At 44.8% G+C, this 16,658-nt stretch overlaps 1 protein-coding gene across 1 annotated transcript in view; it reads right to left on the bottom strand.

The window, feature by feature from the left end:
- ADGRB1 (adhesion G protein-coupled receptor B1) overlaps window positions 1-16,658 on the bottom strand; it is a 472,654-nt gene that overhangs the window by 102,484 nt on the left and 353,512 nt on the right. The window contains exon 19 of the mRNA XM_063131218.1: window positions 2,838-2,941. Coding sequence (XP_062987288.1) covers window positions 2,838-2,941 — 104 coding nt within the window. The remainder of the gene's footprint in view (window positions 1-2,837; window positions 2,942-16,658) is intronic.

The raw sequence follows: 16,658 nt of genomic DNA, 5'->3' as shown, positions 1-16,658 counted from the left end.
CAAATGAATTTGAACCCAGAGCTAAAGACGAATCTGCCCATTTTGGCTTCTCCTTCAGGCTTTTTCTTCTTTTTTTTAAAAAAAAAAATCTCGAGGTTTTTTTTTCCATTGTAAATATGAAGATACTTTTGAATTGCTGTAAATTCCTATTTGAAATGAACTAAAATGTAATCCACCCCATACAATCCGCCCCGCACACTCAGGTCCTCTGGGAAGAATTTACTCCAGCCAACTAAAACAAGGCTGACAACTATTACCCAGAGGACCTTTTCTTTCGCCGCTCCCAGATTGTGGAATGGCCTGCCAGGAGAGAGTCATCAACATAACAGTCTTCCGGATTTTAAGAAAGCCATAAAGACTGATCCCTTCCGGCAGGCCGACCCAGTGGAATTTTAAATTTGCCTTTTAATAATGTGCTGCTTTTAATAATGTATTAGTTTCGAATGTTTTAATTAGTTATATGATGTTTGCATTCGTGTTGTACCCTACCTCGATCCAGAGAGAGAGGCAGGTAACAAATAAATTTATTATTATTATTATTATTATTATTATTATTATTATTATTATTAATAATAATAATAATAATAATAATAATAATAATAATTTTTCACTTATTCCCCATGGCAGCAATGCACCACTCAATGGCCAGTTGGTGGCGTATTCCCCCCCCCCCCCAAGAGCACTTCATCGTCAGTCCAAACTGCATCTTTAGTCCAAATGGACTCAAATCCCCCTTTCGTCTCCTGCCAAAAATGAACAAGTGGAGCCCCCCCCCCCTCCTTGTGCAACTAGGGCAGCAGATTTGGGAGATAATTTTAGCTCAACCACAGAAATTGTTTTCTTCTCTCCAGTTCAATCCTTCCATTGTGACTGGCTGTTTTACATACGTGTGACAGCAAACACACATTTTGCCTGTACGAAATGTGTAAAATTGCCTTATGAAACTTCCTGGGTTGGGTTAAGGCAATAAAAAGCAAAGTTATCCTCACCATGATTAGAAAGTAATCTAATGTGTGGAGTGAAATCCATTCAAACCAGCATGTAGGTGTAATGGTTGGTGAATGCGCCCAAATCCTTAAAAAAATCAAAATAACAAAATGAAGCTGTTGGTACTGATGGGGCAAAAATCCGCCTGGGCCCACGAGGGCAACAGACCCCCCTGTGTCTCGCCCTTCCAGGCCTCAATGGACACACCTGGCAGATTTCTGCCCCATCACTGGCAGGTCCAGATGGAACTCAGTGGTTTTTTTTGAAAAACTTACATTTTTGGTGGAGTATGGCCTCATGCTTGTGTGACTGGTCCCCCTGCCCTTTTTTTTTAGAAAAAAGGCACCATGACATCCCTGCTTCCTTTCGGGATGTCACATGCCTCGTGCGCATGCTGGGAGAGGCTCTCGCAACCAGGATTTCATGAGAACCTCCCCCCTCCCTCCCGAAATGCTGGGAGATGTAGAAAGAGCCTTGGGGCTCATCTCCACCAAGCAGGATATTCCACTATGAAAGTGGTATGAAAGCAGTATATGGTCTGTGCCAATGGGCCCCAACAGTTGTCAGTGCATTTCAGTACCACTATAAAGCAGTCGTGTGGCTCCTGCTTTTTATATACTGCTTTCATACCACTTTCAAAGTGGATGTATCTGCTAGGTGGAGATGAGCCCTCAGTCTAAACTTTAGCTCACTGGGTTTAAGGAACTCCTCCGAACATGGCCAAAAGGACCAGGGATTGTGTCACCTGCCCACAGCTTATGGGCATTTTTGAGGGTCCTTTAAATGCTCACTGATCACATCTGCATTGAACCACATTTCTGGCCCAGAGAAGGACTTCTTTTGTGAAATGATGCTCGATTCACAAGACAGATGGGCAATTATGAACTTTGGTGACGGACATGGTGAAGCTGTTCATAGAATCATAGAATCATAGAATAGCAGAGTTGGATGGGGCCTACAAGGCCATCGAGTCCAACCCCCTGCTCAATGCAGGAATCCATCCTAAAGCATCCCTGACAGATGGTTGTCCAGCTGCCTCTTGAATGCCTCCAGTGTGGGAGAGCCCACAACCTCTCTAGGTCATGGGTTCCATTGTGGTACTGCTCTAACAGTCAGGAAGTTTTTCCTGATGTCCTGCTGGGATCTGGCTTCCTTTAACTTGAGCCCGTTATTCCGTGTCCTGCACTCTGGGAGGATCGAGAAGAGTTCCTGGCCCTCCTCTGTGTGACAACCTTTCAAGTATTTGAAGAGTACTATCATGTCTCCCCTCAGTCTTCTCTTCTCCAGGCTAAACATGCCCAGTTCTTTCAGTCTCTCTTCATAGGGCTTTGTTTCCAGACCCCTGATCATCCTGTTGCCCTCCTCTGAACATGCTCCAGCTTGTCTGCGTCCTTCTTGAATTGTGGAGCCCAGAACTGGACGCAATACTCTAGATGAGGCCGAATAGAGAGGAACCAGTACCTCACGTGATTTGGAAGCTATACTTCTATCATGCCCAGGACCATCACTAGATTTCACCCAAAGCAAAAGTTTGAAGTACATTCAGGTGTTCCAGCTCAGGCAAAGCATGTGAGGAATATCAAAAGAAGCAAAAAACATTGCAAAGAGGGTTGCAAAATTGCTCAGAGTGCTTCCGCGTACAGCTACAGTTTCTCTCTGGATGAAGGACAAACCACATGACTTCTTATCTCTCAGGATATTTATGAGATGCATAAATGAATTATCATAAAGTCACACACACACACACATACACACACAAACACACACCACACGCATGGCTTCACACACACACACACACACACACACACACACACACACACACACACAGAGAGTTTTTATTTTAATTTTACCTCCAGACTGAGATGTAAATGATTATCAAGAGCAAGAGAGTCAAGGAAGACACTCCACAGCCAACGATTAACGTGACCGAAGGGACAAGCACCTTTTCCGTATTCTGAAAGAGAGAAAATAAAAACACCATGGTACTTGAAAGACTAGTTGACTTACATTCCATCACAATGTCTTTTCGGGGGATCTGGTAATAATTTAGACAGCTTGAGTTCTGACCCAGATATTGTAGTTCTTCCACTACTGACAAATATCTGGAACTCTCCCTTATGGCTGATTTCATGACACTGTTTCATATATATATATTTGTGCACAGTGTTTCATTTTTCATTTCATTTTTTCAAACTGTGTCACAAACTTCAGAAAGAGTACGCTTTTTCAATGTCTAACTGTATTCTTGTTCATTTCCAAGTTCAGGGAGTGCGAATTTGGTAAGCGAACACTGAAATGCAAACCAATCAAATTTCTCACCCGTCTCTTAGCTAGTCCTTTCCTCATGGTGGCCTACTAGAAGATTCTAAGAAGCCCAAAGGAAGGGAACACAGGCCAAGGAAAATGGAAGTGGTATTCAGCCATGGGCTAAGAGCTGCTGAGTAGGGCTGGGTGAACGCAGAGTACTTGAGTTCATTGAGGTTTTCTAAATTCTTCCTCAAACCTCATTTCATCTTATTTGCATTCCCAAACATGAGCATCTTTTCTTTCTTTCTTTTTCCCAATTGGGAAAAAATGCACATAGCATTATTTTTTTTGGATTGGGAAAAAATGCATTCTAAAGAGTGCAGATTCTCTCTCCGCCCACCCCCCCATACAACACTTATAAAAAGCTGAATAGGGGAGGACAGAGTCACCTATATCCGCCACCCGCTCTTACTTTGCAGAGCCACAAAACCTTCTTCCTGGCCCACCTTTGTCTGGAACCTCCATTGTGATCAAATAAGGTGGCTTTGGAAATCATGTATTTCCCAAGTTCCGTAAATGGGGCCTTTATGGCCGACATTTACACATCTTGAGAATTATGCTATTTTCAAAGCCACCATCGGTGTGCACAATGGAGGTTCCGGATGTGGGAGGACGTCTGCGGGGAGTCACTGAGCCGTGGAGCGCTTGAACAGTGGACTCACAAATGCACCGTGGCCCAGCAAACAATGGACTCCCAGACCCATTCAGGTGCCGACATCCCTAATGCTGAATATAATAAAATCACTCAACAGCTCGCAATATTAGTATTTACCAACCAACGGTGTGCGTTCTTTGGTCTTGAAATGTGCATTTCCCCCCTAAAGTTAAAACATGAAAATGCAGAGTTGGGGAGGATTTGTGCAATGTGTACTTCTGAAAATGTGCACATGCCCTTAATAATAGAATCATAGAACAGTAGAGTTGGAAGGGGCCTACAAGGCCATCAAGTCCAACCCCCTGCTCAATGCAGGAATCCACCCTAAAGCATCCCTGACAGAGGGTTGTCCAGCTGCCTCTTGAAGGCCTCTAGTGTGGGAGAGCCCACCACCTCCCTCGGTAACTGATTCCATTGTCATACTGCTCTAACAGTCAGGAAGTCCCTTCTGTGCCACCGCAAGAATGTGAATTGTGCCTGTTTTGGAAGTGTGCAAATGCACGCTTTCGAACATGGCGGTGTTTTCAGGAAATTGTGAAAAATTCCTGAGAACTGCACTCCTTTTCACGTTTACATCTGAGGTTGTGGACAGAGCATGTTTGCATGAATGAGGCCCATCAATTTCATTGGGAAATGCCAACTTTTAGTATAACATAATAAAGGTAGAAAATCTTAGTTTTAGTCACTTTCTCCACACCAGTAATCATTTTATAAAACTCCATCATGTCTCCTTGTAGTAGTCCTTCCCTGTCTTCAAATAACACACACACACACCCCCCCCAAATCTTGCAGCTTTTGCTTGTTAGGAAGGAATTCCAACTCTTTCATTTTTATTGTCTATACCTTTTCCAGCACTACAAAGTGCCATGTAGGCTAGCAGGAATTATGCTAGTTGAACCACTCCTTTGCCAGGATCAGGAGTGCTGGGTTGGATATTCACAGCCTATACATGCTCAAGATCACTCTTACTTGGGTCATTATTTTAAATGTTAACAACAGGTTCTGAAACGTAGCCTTTGTCAACCATGCATCAAGGGAAACCACCCCCTCCCTCAACCTTGCAACAAGACCAGGAGGTATGCAATAGGTCAGGTCATTTGGTCACTGCGTAATTTCTTTTCCAGCATTGCCAATCTGACACCGAACCTCAGATTAAAGGCACACTTCAATAACGTACAAGGTTCTCCGGGCAGAGTTCCAATTCGGCAGCACAAAACCATAGCGATGCGATTGTAATGTTCACACATCTGAAGGCCAGAAAAGCTGTGGGAATAGCAAAGCAAATTTGCCCACAGCTGGGCCTCCCTGGCCAGCTTAAATAACCAGCTTAAACAAGGCTTATGATGCGAGACTTAAGGAGCTGAACTCTGTTCATCTGAAGAGGTTGAGAGGTGATGTGATTGCTGTCCAGAGATCCCCAGCACATGGGAAGGCAGTTGCACAGAGCAGCACAGGGGCCGTGCACTCACCACGCACAACTCAAAGAGCGACCACCCAAGGGCATGCACTTGCTTTCAAACGGCGATGTTGGCACATGGCATGCCAGGCGTTTGAAACTTGAACCGAGCACCAATGCAGATGTGCAAACCGGAGCTGTGCAGGAGCCAACTTAAACTGATCTGGGCCAGCCGCCCGCCTCCAGCACAAATAGCAGGTGGCAGGGTGGCAGGAATCTCAGCGGTGTGGCAAGCCATTCCAGACAAAAAGCGTGCCACACGGCAGAGCCAGTCGCCGCAGGGGGTGAGTCTGTGTGGCCTCCTTTCATGCACCTGCCTGGAGATTGATAGATATGACATGGCTGAGTGTTGGGGGAGAAAATGGGACTGGTTCGCTGTGGCTTGGCCCTGGACTGCTTCTCCACCCATTCCTCTGTCAGTGTGCATCGGTGCAGCCAGGGAGGACACACAACTCCATTGGCAGAGATGAGCACGGGAGGCTCTCCTTCCTCCCCGATTCCCGGGGCTTTGTGATAGCGCAGAGAAAAAGGGGGACTTGCAATCAACGCTATCATCTAGGGTGGAAGTAATGCCTGCCACAGCCCAGGGGGCTCGGAGCTGTCTCTGCTCTCAAAGAGCTTGCCCCGGAGCGGAGGAAGATGTTGTGCTTCCCCCCTTCCCTCTCCCCTTCTTTTTTTCTTCTGCACTGCCCCTCCTTCAGCTTCTCTCTGCCTTCTTTCCCTCTTGAAGCCAGCTGTTCTGTATTCTGTATTCAAAAATCGAGATTTTTTTTCTCCCTTCCTTCCTTCCTTCTGACCCCACTCCTTCTCCAACACAAACTGTTTCGTTCCTTCCTTCCACTACCTTCGACGTCCTGAAATAGAAAAGGGTTAAGATGGGGGAATGGAAGGGTATCTCCTGATCCCGCTCTCAGCCCAACTGTGGCCCCCAATCCGATTCCTGACCTTTCACGCCTGCTAGGGATGTATGAGAAATCCGTTTCAGTTTGGTTTCGATCAGGATCATCCAGTTCACCTCCTGAATTGGACGTCGACTCAGACACCATCTGCGGTCGATGTCCATACCTTTCCAAGCTTGCAATGTGATTTGTGGACCCCCAAATACATGCTGAAAAGAATGTGTGCTTTTGAAAAATGTGCACAAACATGCTTTAAATGAGGGGAGAAGAGTGTGTACATTTCAAAGATGTGCACAGCTGAAGGGTACATTCGGAAATAAATATGCACAAAAACATGGATTTGAACCTCCTCCCCCCCCCCCCCCAAATGCAACCTGCTACTGACAAAACATAGAACAAGCTTTGGGGTGGAATTTGGAGAACTTTGATGAGCATGGGTTTTGCTTGTACAAAGATCCCCTAATACCTGCCCTGAGACCTTACTCTGTATATTTATTTTATTTTATGTATTACTTATTTATTACATTGCTATATCGACCAATACCTGAAATTCTCCGGGCTGTTCAACATGTACAACTGGAGCTGCTGCAGCACTGGGTTTTTGAATGTCACGTCTCATCACTTTCCTGAGCAACTCTGAGTGAAGATGGAAGTGACATTTCTAGAGCAATAGTACTGCTTTGAAACCTTCCTCAAACTGTTTAGTACAAATGCAACTTTTTTCTATATTGGGGTGATCTCGGGAACAGTGAGGTGCAGTGGCTAGAGCAGACGTTTCTAACCTGAGGCCCTCCAGATGTGTTGGACTGCAAATCCCATCATTCCCAAGGAGTCCAATGCACCTGGAGAGTACCAGGTTGAGGAAATCTGGGTTAGAGTGTCAGACCCGGACTGGTGAGATGCCTATTCAAGTTCCTTACTTGGTCATGATGCTCACTGGGCCTTACCTACTTTTCTTTGTAGGTGATTACATGGAGGAGAGAATCTCCATTGAGATTCAGAGGAGGGCAACCAGGATGAATAGGGGTCTGGAAACAAAGCCCTATGAAGAGAGACTGAAAGAACTGGGCATGTTTCGCCTGGAGAAGAGAAGATTGAGGGGAGACATGAGAGCACTCTTCAAATACTTAAAAGGTTGTCTCACAGAGGAGGGCCAGGATCTCTTCTCGATCCTCCCAGAGTGCAGGACATGGAATAACAGGCTCAAGTTAAAGGAAGCCAGATTCCAACTGGACATCAGGAAAAACTTCCTGACTGTTAGAGCAGTACGACAATGGAATCAGTTACCTCGGGAGGTTGTGGGCTCTCCCACACTAGAGGCCTTCAAGAGGCAGCTGGACAACCATCTGTCAGGGATGCTTTAGGGTGGATTCCTGCATTGAGCAGGGGGTTGGACTCGACGGCCTTGTAGGCCCCTTCCAACTCTGCTATTCTATGATTCTATGATTCTATGATCTTTACTGGGAAGGCAGGACATATGTGTAAGCAATTCATAAAAATAAATTAAGTATTCAGTAGGGAAAAGCTCTCTGCTAAAGGATAGCTGTGGAGTAACATTCCTAAAATCTCAACCCATGGTACAGTTTTGGAGAGAAAAGAAACTTGCAGCAGCAGCAAAAGCCAAAAAACAACCCCACCCCCATCCCCAAAAGGAAAGAAGAGAAGAACTGTGGTTCTGTTGTTCAGAATGATGAGCCCAATTCCTAAGAAACCGTGGGGAAAATTCTCCCCTCCCTGGAGAAATTTGGTGAAATCCCCACCCCATTTCTCTGCACATAAACAGGATGGAAGATTTCAAGAGGCCCTTTGCACACAGAACTAGGGCGAATATACAGAAATATAAAAATCTACTTGATAGAGAACTGAGATGGCTCTTCAGGATCCATAGCTCAGTCAATGGATTAAATTAAATTATTAGTTTGTTCCCACCAGCATGAGAGGCAATTTGCCAAAAGTAGAGAGCTGCTTATCCGAAACATCTTGGTGATTAAGGTCTGGGTTTTCCACACCATGATTGCAGGTGTCTGAGCGTTAGTAAGGATGCTTGAGGAATTCAATATTTGTGAGTTACAATATGAACTGTCCCTGATCTGCACCTCCCAGAACTTAGCTTGCATTTCTCAAATGCTCCAAAGCAGTTCTTGGCTCACACAAACTATCAAAATGCATTGTTTTTAAAAGAAAGTATGTTTAGCAATCTGTGGTCTGAGAGAACATACCTTTAGGAATATGCATTTAAATAGCATAATCACATGTGAATTTTCATGCACAAATGGGAAATTTCCCTGTCCCTGATTACTCATTCTCTCAGGAGATGATAAACAAATGAACCTCGAAAAAAAATGGGATAGTAAAATATGTGCATAACTATATGCATATTATATGCATAAATATTCAAGTTCTCTCTCTCCCAAATACCGAGAACTTTGCAATTGTGGGTAAATGCTTAACAAAACCATAGCGAAACAAAATTCTTAGGCCATGGCTAGACCAGGCCTATATCCTGGGATCATCCCGGGACCATCCCTGTGCATCCAAATGACACACACATGGGATACCAGGAGCAGTCAGTTTAATCCTGCTTCTCTTAGCACTTGGTTGGTCTTGAGATAAGAAAAGGTCAAAAACCAGGACAAGTTGGATTTAGCATAAAGGCAACACCATCTTGGAGGGGATCTACACTAGTCAAGTTAGAACGTGTCTTACCGTTTTTAAGTGTGTGTTTCTTAGTATTTCGCCATATGACGTATAGTTTGTGACGTGTTATTGTTGTCTGTTCTCCGGTTTTTATTTTGAACTTCTCTGAAATAAGTCATTCCATTTGGTATGATGTGGCCGATTTCATCGTATTAAATGGGTTTCCTGTAGTTCTTAATTAGCCAATTGCATTCCGGAGGTGGGTGGGCATGTTTATGTAATTTCCGCACCCAAAGTTGGAGCCGGTTTTTTTTCTTTCAAGCCTCTTTTTTGCAGACACTTTTAGTTTCACTTTTGGGAGGCTGCTGGCTGGATTGTTTGTAGGTGGAGGATTCTCAGAGAGAAGAGGACGTGGGAGGGGAAATTGGCAGATGGGGGGGAGGGAAAGAACAAGTGGATTTCCTTTCATAGAATCATAGAATCATAGAATAGCAGAGTTGGAAGGGGCCTACAAGGCCATCGAGTCCAACCCCCTGCTCAATGCAGGAATCCACCCTAAAGCATCCCTGACAGATGGTTGTCCAGCTGCCTCTTGAATGCCTCTAGTGTGGGAGAGCCCACAACCTCCCTAGGTAGCTGATTCCACTGTCGCACTGCTCTAACAGTCAGGAAGTTTTTCCTGATGTCCAGCCGGAATCTGGCTTCCTTTAACTTGAGCCCGTTATTCCGTGTCCTGCACTCTGGGAGAATCGAGAAGAGATCCTGGCCCTCCTCTGTGTGGCAACCTTTTAAGTATTTGAAGAGTGCTATCATGTCTCCCCTCAATCTTCTCTTCTCCAGGCTAAACATGCCCAGTTCTTTCAGTCTCTCTTCATAGGGCTTTGTTTCTAGACCTCTGATCATCCTCGTTGCCCTCTTCTGAACACGCTCCAGCTTGTCTGCGTCCTTCTTGAATTGTGGAGCCCAGAACTGGACGCAATACTCTAGATGAGGCCTAACCAGGGTCGAATAGAGAGGAACCAGTACCTCACGTGATTTGGAAGCTATACTTCTATTAATGCAGCCCAAAATAGCATTTGCCTTTCTTGCAGCCATATCGCACTGTTGGCTCATATTCAGCTTGTGATCTTCAACAATTCCAAGATCTTTCTCATTTGTAGTATTGCTGAGCCAAGTGTTCCCCATCTTGTAACTGTGCATTTGGTTTCTATTCCCTAAATGTAGAACTTGGCATTTATCCTTTTCTTAGTGTGGCCAAAAGGAATGCATTCCCATGGAAAGAGAAAAGTAAGTAAATGTTTTAAAAACTGCTATGTTTTAAATTGTTAAAAAACAAAACGTTCAATGACTGTTAAAACGTTGCATATACTACTGTAGATCCCCACTAGGTATGGACTCTATGGGTTTTTAGGCACCATTTTTAATGGCATTTGAGGATGCAGAATAAAAGAACGATGAGGTCAAATACAGTCACTGCTGTTTGAATTCCCTTTCTAGTTTGGATTGTTAGCATCTCAGTTTTATCGCTCGTGGTGGCATTGGATGCTTTGCTTAATTAGTGCTTAATTAGGGTTCTCACCACTTTTCTTTCTGACAGGCGCCTCATTTTTAACAGTGGTTTGACACATTGAGAATAGCAGCACCTATTGAATTTGGATAATGCAGACAGGTATGAATTCCATTCCAGCATTTTTGATAAGAGTTTACCGAAATTGGCAAAGTTCATATTTGGGAAAGAATAAGCTTGAATTTAAGATGATGATGATGATGATGATGATGATGAAATGTGGGGGAAAAATAGGGTGAATTATTGATAATCTGGTGAAATTCCCTCTTCATCACAACAGTTAAAGCTGCAGGTGCCCTGCCCTCTTTTAAATCTGGTCACTCTAGTATAGCTCCTGTAGCTTTAACTGTTGGGTCGAAGAGGGAATTTCACCAGGTTCTCCATAGATACAAATGACACGTGCTGAAATTCCCTTTTCTATGCAACTGTTAAAGATACAGGAGCCCTGTCCTCCTTTTCATAGGGTCACCCTAAAAAAATAAAACCGACTGATTCATCCATCTTGATATATGGATATCTATCTCAACTGAAGAACAAAAGTAGTAGCACCAGCATAAATACGTCCCTGAATTCTGGAGACAGTCTTTGTCTTCGGAAAGGTGTAGCTGATACATAAATAAATGGGAGTCATTCTGCCAAGCGGTTCCCCGCTCCCCACGCACCCCCACAATTTTTTAGAACTCTGGTAGGGACAGAACTGGATGATTCTCTACTTCTGGACAGGCCCTCAGCTTGGCCTCTGGCAGCTCAAAGCACGAAGTCCATCACTGAGAGTCCTGGAGGATCTGGGGCATCTTTGACAGCAAAGGGAGGGAGCAGCTGCAATTCTGGCTCCGACCAGGGAGCAGCTCTGCAAAACAGACAGGTGTCATCCTTCACAGAATGATTCCCCGATCGTCATTCAGTGTTTAATGTAACGAAAACTGACACTTGGCTCTCCTGCTCTGTTTGCGTGTGCCAGGTGCCTGAGCCAGCAGCGGGCAGGAACCTGGATGCAGATGGCGCTCGCTGATGTGGAAGGACTCAGCTTCTTCTCTCCTGAAAGAGCAACTTGGCAAGCCTCTCATTTGGGATGTGCACGGCCATCCAGGGGCTGGCTTCCTGGGTTACAACAGGAGAACAGGGAGCTTTGCAACCCCCACATGGTTTCAGAGGTGTTCCAGCAAATGCCAGACACCACTTCTTCTAAAGGGAACCCAAACTTCTATTCCTTGGATGAAGGCAAGAGATGCCCAGGGCCTTGAACTACCACCACTCTAACCGTCATTTTAGCAACACCCACAAAGGATCCCACACTGCCGGGGAAGACAGATGGTCTCTCCTCCAAATATTAACTCTGAACTCATTGCCGTACCACTGAGATATCCTTGACCACATGCAACAGAACTTGTGGGGATCCAGAGAATTATGAGTGCTCTTATTCGTGTTGTCTTTGACACAATTTATTTATTTATTTATTTATTTATTTATTTATTTATTTATTACATTTCTATCCCACCCAATAGCCGGAACTCTCTGGGCGGTTCACAAAAATTAAAAACATTCAAAGTATAAAACAACAGTATAAAACCATAATATAAAATACAATATAAAAGCTGAGCAAGTGAGCAATATTACTAGGGACTAGCAACTTGAGGTAACAGGGCACACGGGCTCATTGGTGTGACCTAAAATGCACACAACTGTTTGTCCTGTTGGGCAAAACAGATGTATATGACCTTTTATCAACTTTGCCTCACCAGCTCCACCTTCCTCAGCTGCCTGGAGCAATTCTACTCTCTTAAACAGCTACACCAATTGTCCCCTTATGCCAGGGCTGCAAAACCCCTTGCCCATCTGGCCCTCCAGGCTCCCCCCCAAACCCACACACCCTCCTTCTGGCCACCACCACTGGAATTCCCACCACCATCACCAGCAAGAGCTTCCTGAAGGTTCAACACCGCTAACTTATGCCTCAACACCTGCTCCCCCCACCACCCAAGTGTATGTCAGGTATGCTTTAGGGTGGATTTCTGCAGTGGGGGGTTGGACTTGATGGCCTTATAGGCCCCTTCCAATTCTACTACTCTATGATTCTAAGTGTCTTCTAGCTGCCAGGTATCCATCCACCACTCTCTTTTCAAATCCATTTCCAAAGCCCAAGAGCCTCGTGTGGCGCAGAGTGGTAAGCGGCAGTTACTGCAGCCGAAACTCTCTCCACGGCCTGAGTTCGATCCCAGTGGAAGCTGGTTCTCAGGCAGCCGGCTCAGGTCAACTCAGCCTTCCATCCTTCCAAGGTCAGTAAAATGAGTACCCAGCTAGCTGAGGGAAAGGCAACCACAACTGGGGAAGGCAACAGCAAACCACCCCACTACAAAGTCTGCCAAGAAAACGTCAGCAAAAGCAGGCGTCCCTCTAGGAGTCAGCAATGACTCAAGTGCTTCCACGAGAGGTTCCTTTCCTTTCCTTTCCTTTCTTCCAAAGCCCAAGTTTCTTATGAAGGCTTTGGCTCAAGCCATCCTCATCTGGTTTAGCCTCAACTGCAGGCTAAACCAAAAGGTCAAGGCATGCACCCATGGACCATGATCCCAATCCCGATCAAAACCTCTCCTGCCATGTTATTTTTTAAAAAAACAAAGCAAGAACAAAACCCAACATTACATACATGAAACGTGTTGTTTGCTTGTGAAACAGAGCCTAACCTGTGTTAGGTACATGTAACTGTGCATTTGCATGCATTCATCTCTGGTTTCACTTTGCCTCTCCCATTCCTTCCCTTTCTCCAGTGTTGTTTCCTTTGTCACTTCCATCACTTCTCTTTTCCTCCCCAACACATAAAAATTTAGGGTGCAATCCTATGCATGTTTAGATATGCTGGTTGGAGAGTGCTGGGAATTGTAGATCTTGTTTCTGCCTAAACATGTGTAAGATTGCACCCTTAGAATCACAGAGTTGGAAGAGACCTCAAGGGTCATATATTCCAATCCACTGCTCAATGAAGGCTCTGTAATGCAGGATGCAGCTACAGCATCCTTGATATGTGCCATTCCATTTTCTGCTAAAATAGCCCAAGTGAACGAGAGCCCACCACCTCCTGAAGAAGTCCATTCCACTATCAAAGAGCTCTTGCCATTTACAAAGTTTTGCCTAAAGTTTATCCAAAATCGACTTTTCTCCAATCTCCACCTATTGGTTCTAGTCCTGTCTTCTGGAGCAACACAAAACAAGTTTGTTCCATATGCTGATATCCTTTTTTATATTTGAAGGCAGTGATTGTAGGCTTTCAAATGTAATTTAAGAACATAAGAACTTAAGAAGAGCCATGCTGGATCAGAGCAAGGGTCCATCCAGTCCAGCACTCTGTTCACACAGTGGCCAACTAGCCATCGGCCAGGGATGAACAAGCAGGACATGGTGCAACAGCACCCTCCCACCCATGTTCCCCAGCAACTGGTGCACACAGGCTTATTGCCTCAAATACTGGAGATAATACACAACCATCAGGGCTATTAGCCATTGATAGCCTTCGCCTCCAGGAATTTATCCAACCCCCTTTTAAAGCCATCCAAATTGGTGGCCATCACTTCATCCTGTGGTAGTGAGTTACATAATTTAACTATGCACTGTGTGAAGAAGTCCTTCCTATTATTTGTCCCGTATCTCCCACCAATCAGCTTCATGGGATGACCCCATTGGGTTCTAGTATTATAGGAGAGGGAGAAAAATGTCTCCCTATCCACATTCTCAATACCATGCATAATTTTGTGCACCTCTATCATGTCTCCTCTTAGCCTCCTTTTTTCCAAGCTAAACAATCCCAGTTGATGTAACCTTCCCTCGTACCGTAGATGCTCCAGCCCCTTAATCGTCTTAGTTGCCCCTTTCTGCACTTTTTCCAGCTCTAGGATATCTTTTTTTAGGTGTGGTGACCAGAACTGTACACAGTATTCTAAGTATGGTCGCACCATAGATTTGTATAAGGGCAGTATGATACTGGCCGTTTTATTCTCAATTCCTTTTCTTATAATGCCTAACATGGAGTTTGCCTTCTTTACAATGGCTGCACACTGGGTGGACATTTTCATCGAGCTGTCCACCAGAACCCCAAGATCTCTTTCTTGTTTGGTCACCACCAGCTCAGATCGCATTAGGTTATACTTGAAATTGGTGTTGATTATGCCCCAACGTGCATCACCTTCATACTTGCTTACATTGAACTGCATCTGCCATTTGGACACCCACTCTCCCAGCTTGGAGAGATCCCTTTGGAGCTCTTCAGAATCCCTTGGGGCAGGTAGTTATAGGCATATTGGTATCACTAGATTTATAAATGACAATAAATAATAATACCCTGCTCCATATTTGAAATAAACATGATTTGCAAAGCACATGTAGCCTTCATTCTAATCTCCATCTTTTATATCCCCTTTTCGCTGTTCAGGTGATGAGTGCAGATTGCATAATGCATAATAGCTGCTGCTCCACTGGACCCATGTTTGGAGAACTTAAAGTCCCGTTTCTGCATGTTTTTGCCAGTCTTAACAGGCCATTCCACATAATTATAGTAAATAAAATAGACCCAGAGAGCCATCTTAATGTGGCACTATTCATTAACAATTACTATCTCCTCACTCTCTATTAAGCAAACTCTGTGGGAATAGCGGGGGCGGGGAGGGGGGGAATTTGTGCTGGGTAAACTGCTCCACTTACTCTCTCAGACTTAAAAGAGCAACAACACAACACGTTGTTAATAAGTAAGGAGACTCAAGGCTTTGTGACTAGAATCTCTAAAAAGGTTCTTAGAGCCTTTGCAGGAAATGCTCAGAGTTCATGTCGAGACCAAGAAGTCAGCCAACCCTAAGGTTTCTGCTCTTTAAGGCCAAACTATGACCCAGAGGACCTTCTCTTCTGATGCCCCCGGACTGTGGAATAGCCCGTGCGGAGAGATTTGCCAACTGAATAGTCTTGCCAAGCTTAAGAAAACTATAAAGACTGATACACAGATGGTTTCTAATGTGTCCAATTGTTATTTTAATATTGTATCAGTTTTATATGTTTTTAACCAGTTTCATGCATTTTATGATGATTTTGTATTTAATGTTGTTCCCTACCTCGATCCAAAGGGAGAGATGGATAAGAAATAAATATTGTATTCTATTCTAAACTAGATGACTCATGATTCTTTTTATTTGGGAGCATGATGTGAGTGTGTGTGTGTACATATGGAATAATGGGCTCAAGTTACACGACGCCAGATTCCAGCTGGACGTCAGGAAAAACTACCTGACTGTTGGAGCAGTATGACAATGGAACCATTGACCTAGGGAGGTTGTGGGTTCTCCCACACTAGAGGCCTTCAAGAGGCAGCTGGACAACTATCTGTCAGGGATGCTTTAAGGTAGCCTGGAGAAGAGAAGATTGAGGGGAGAAATGATAGCACTCTTCAAATACTTAAAAGGTTGTCACACAGAGGAGGGCCGGGATCTCTTCTCGATCCTCCCAGAGTGCAGGACACGGAATAACAGGCTCAAGTTAAAGGAAGCCAGATTCCAGATGGACATCAGGAAAAACTTCCTGACTGTTAGAGCAGTACGACAATGGAATCAGTTACCTAGGGAGGTTGTGGCCTCTCCCACACTAGAGGCCTTCAAGAGGCAGTTGGACAACCATCTGTCAGGGATGCTTTAAGGTGGACCACAGGAGGGCTGTTGTGAGGGGAGGGGAGAATGAGGAGACATTCCTCATGCTCCAGCACTGTTGGGGCTTTGTGGTGTCTCTGGCTGGAGGAGGGGCTTATGAGGTGATGTTAGCCTTCGGGGGTCCTCCTCCTTGCCAACGTGTCATGTTAGAGCAGTACGACCATGGAACCAATTACCTAGGGATGTGGTGGGCTCTCCCACACTGGAGGCCTTCAAGAGGCAGCTGGACAGCCATCTGTCAGGGATGCTTTGCGGTGGATTCCTGTATTGACCAGGGAGTTGGACTCGATGGCCTTAGAGGCCCCTTCCAACTCTGCTATTCTGTGATGCACATTTCCAAATGAGACAAATAGTGGCTTTGGAGGAAGGCAAATTTCACCAGGAAAATAGTGCAGTGGGGAAAAAAACCCAATTCATGTCCCCCTCCGTGTCATGGTTCATATGAGCCCCCACCCCCTCAGCTATTTGAAAA

This window comes from Elgaria multicarinata, chromosome 7, assembly GCF_023053635.1.
Source record: "Elgaria multicarinata webbii isolate HBS135686 ecotype San Diego chromosome 7, rElgMul1.1.pri, whole genome shotgun sequence".
Taxonomy (NCBI): Eukaryota; Metazoa; Chordata; class Lepidosauria; order Squamata; family Anguidae; genus Elgaria; species Elgaria multicarinata.
Note: the sequence above shows the minus strand (reverse complement) of the source record. Positions and strands in the feature narration are given on the sequence as shown.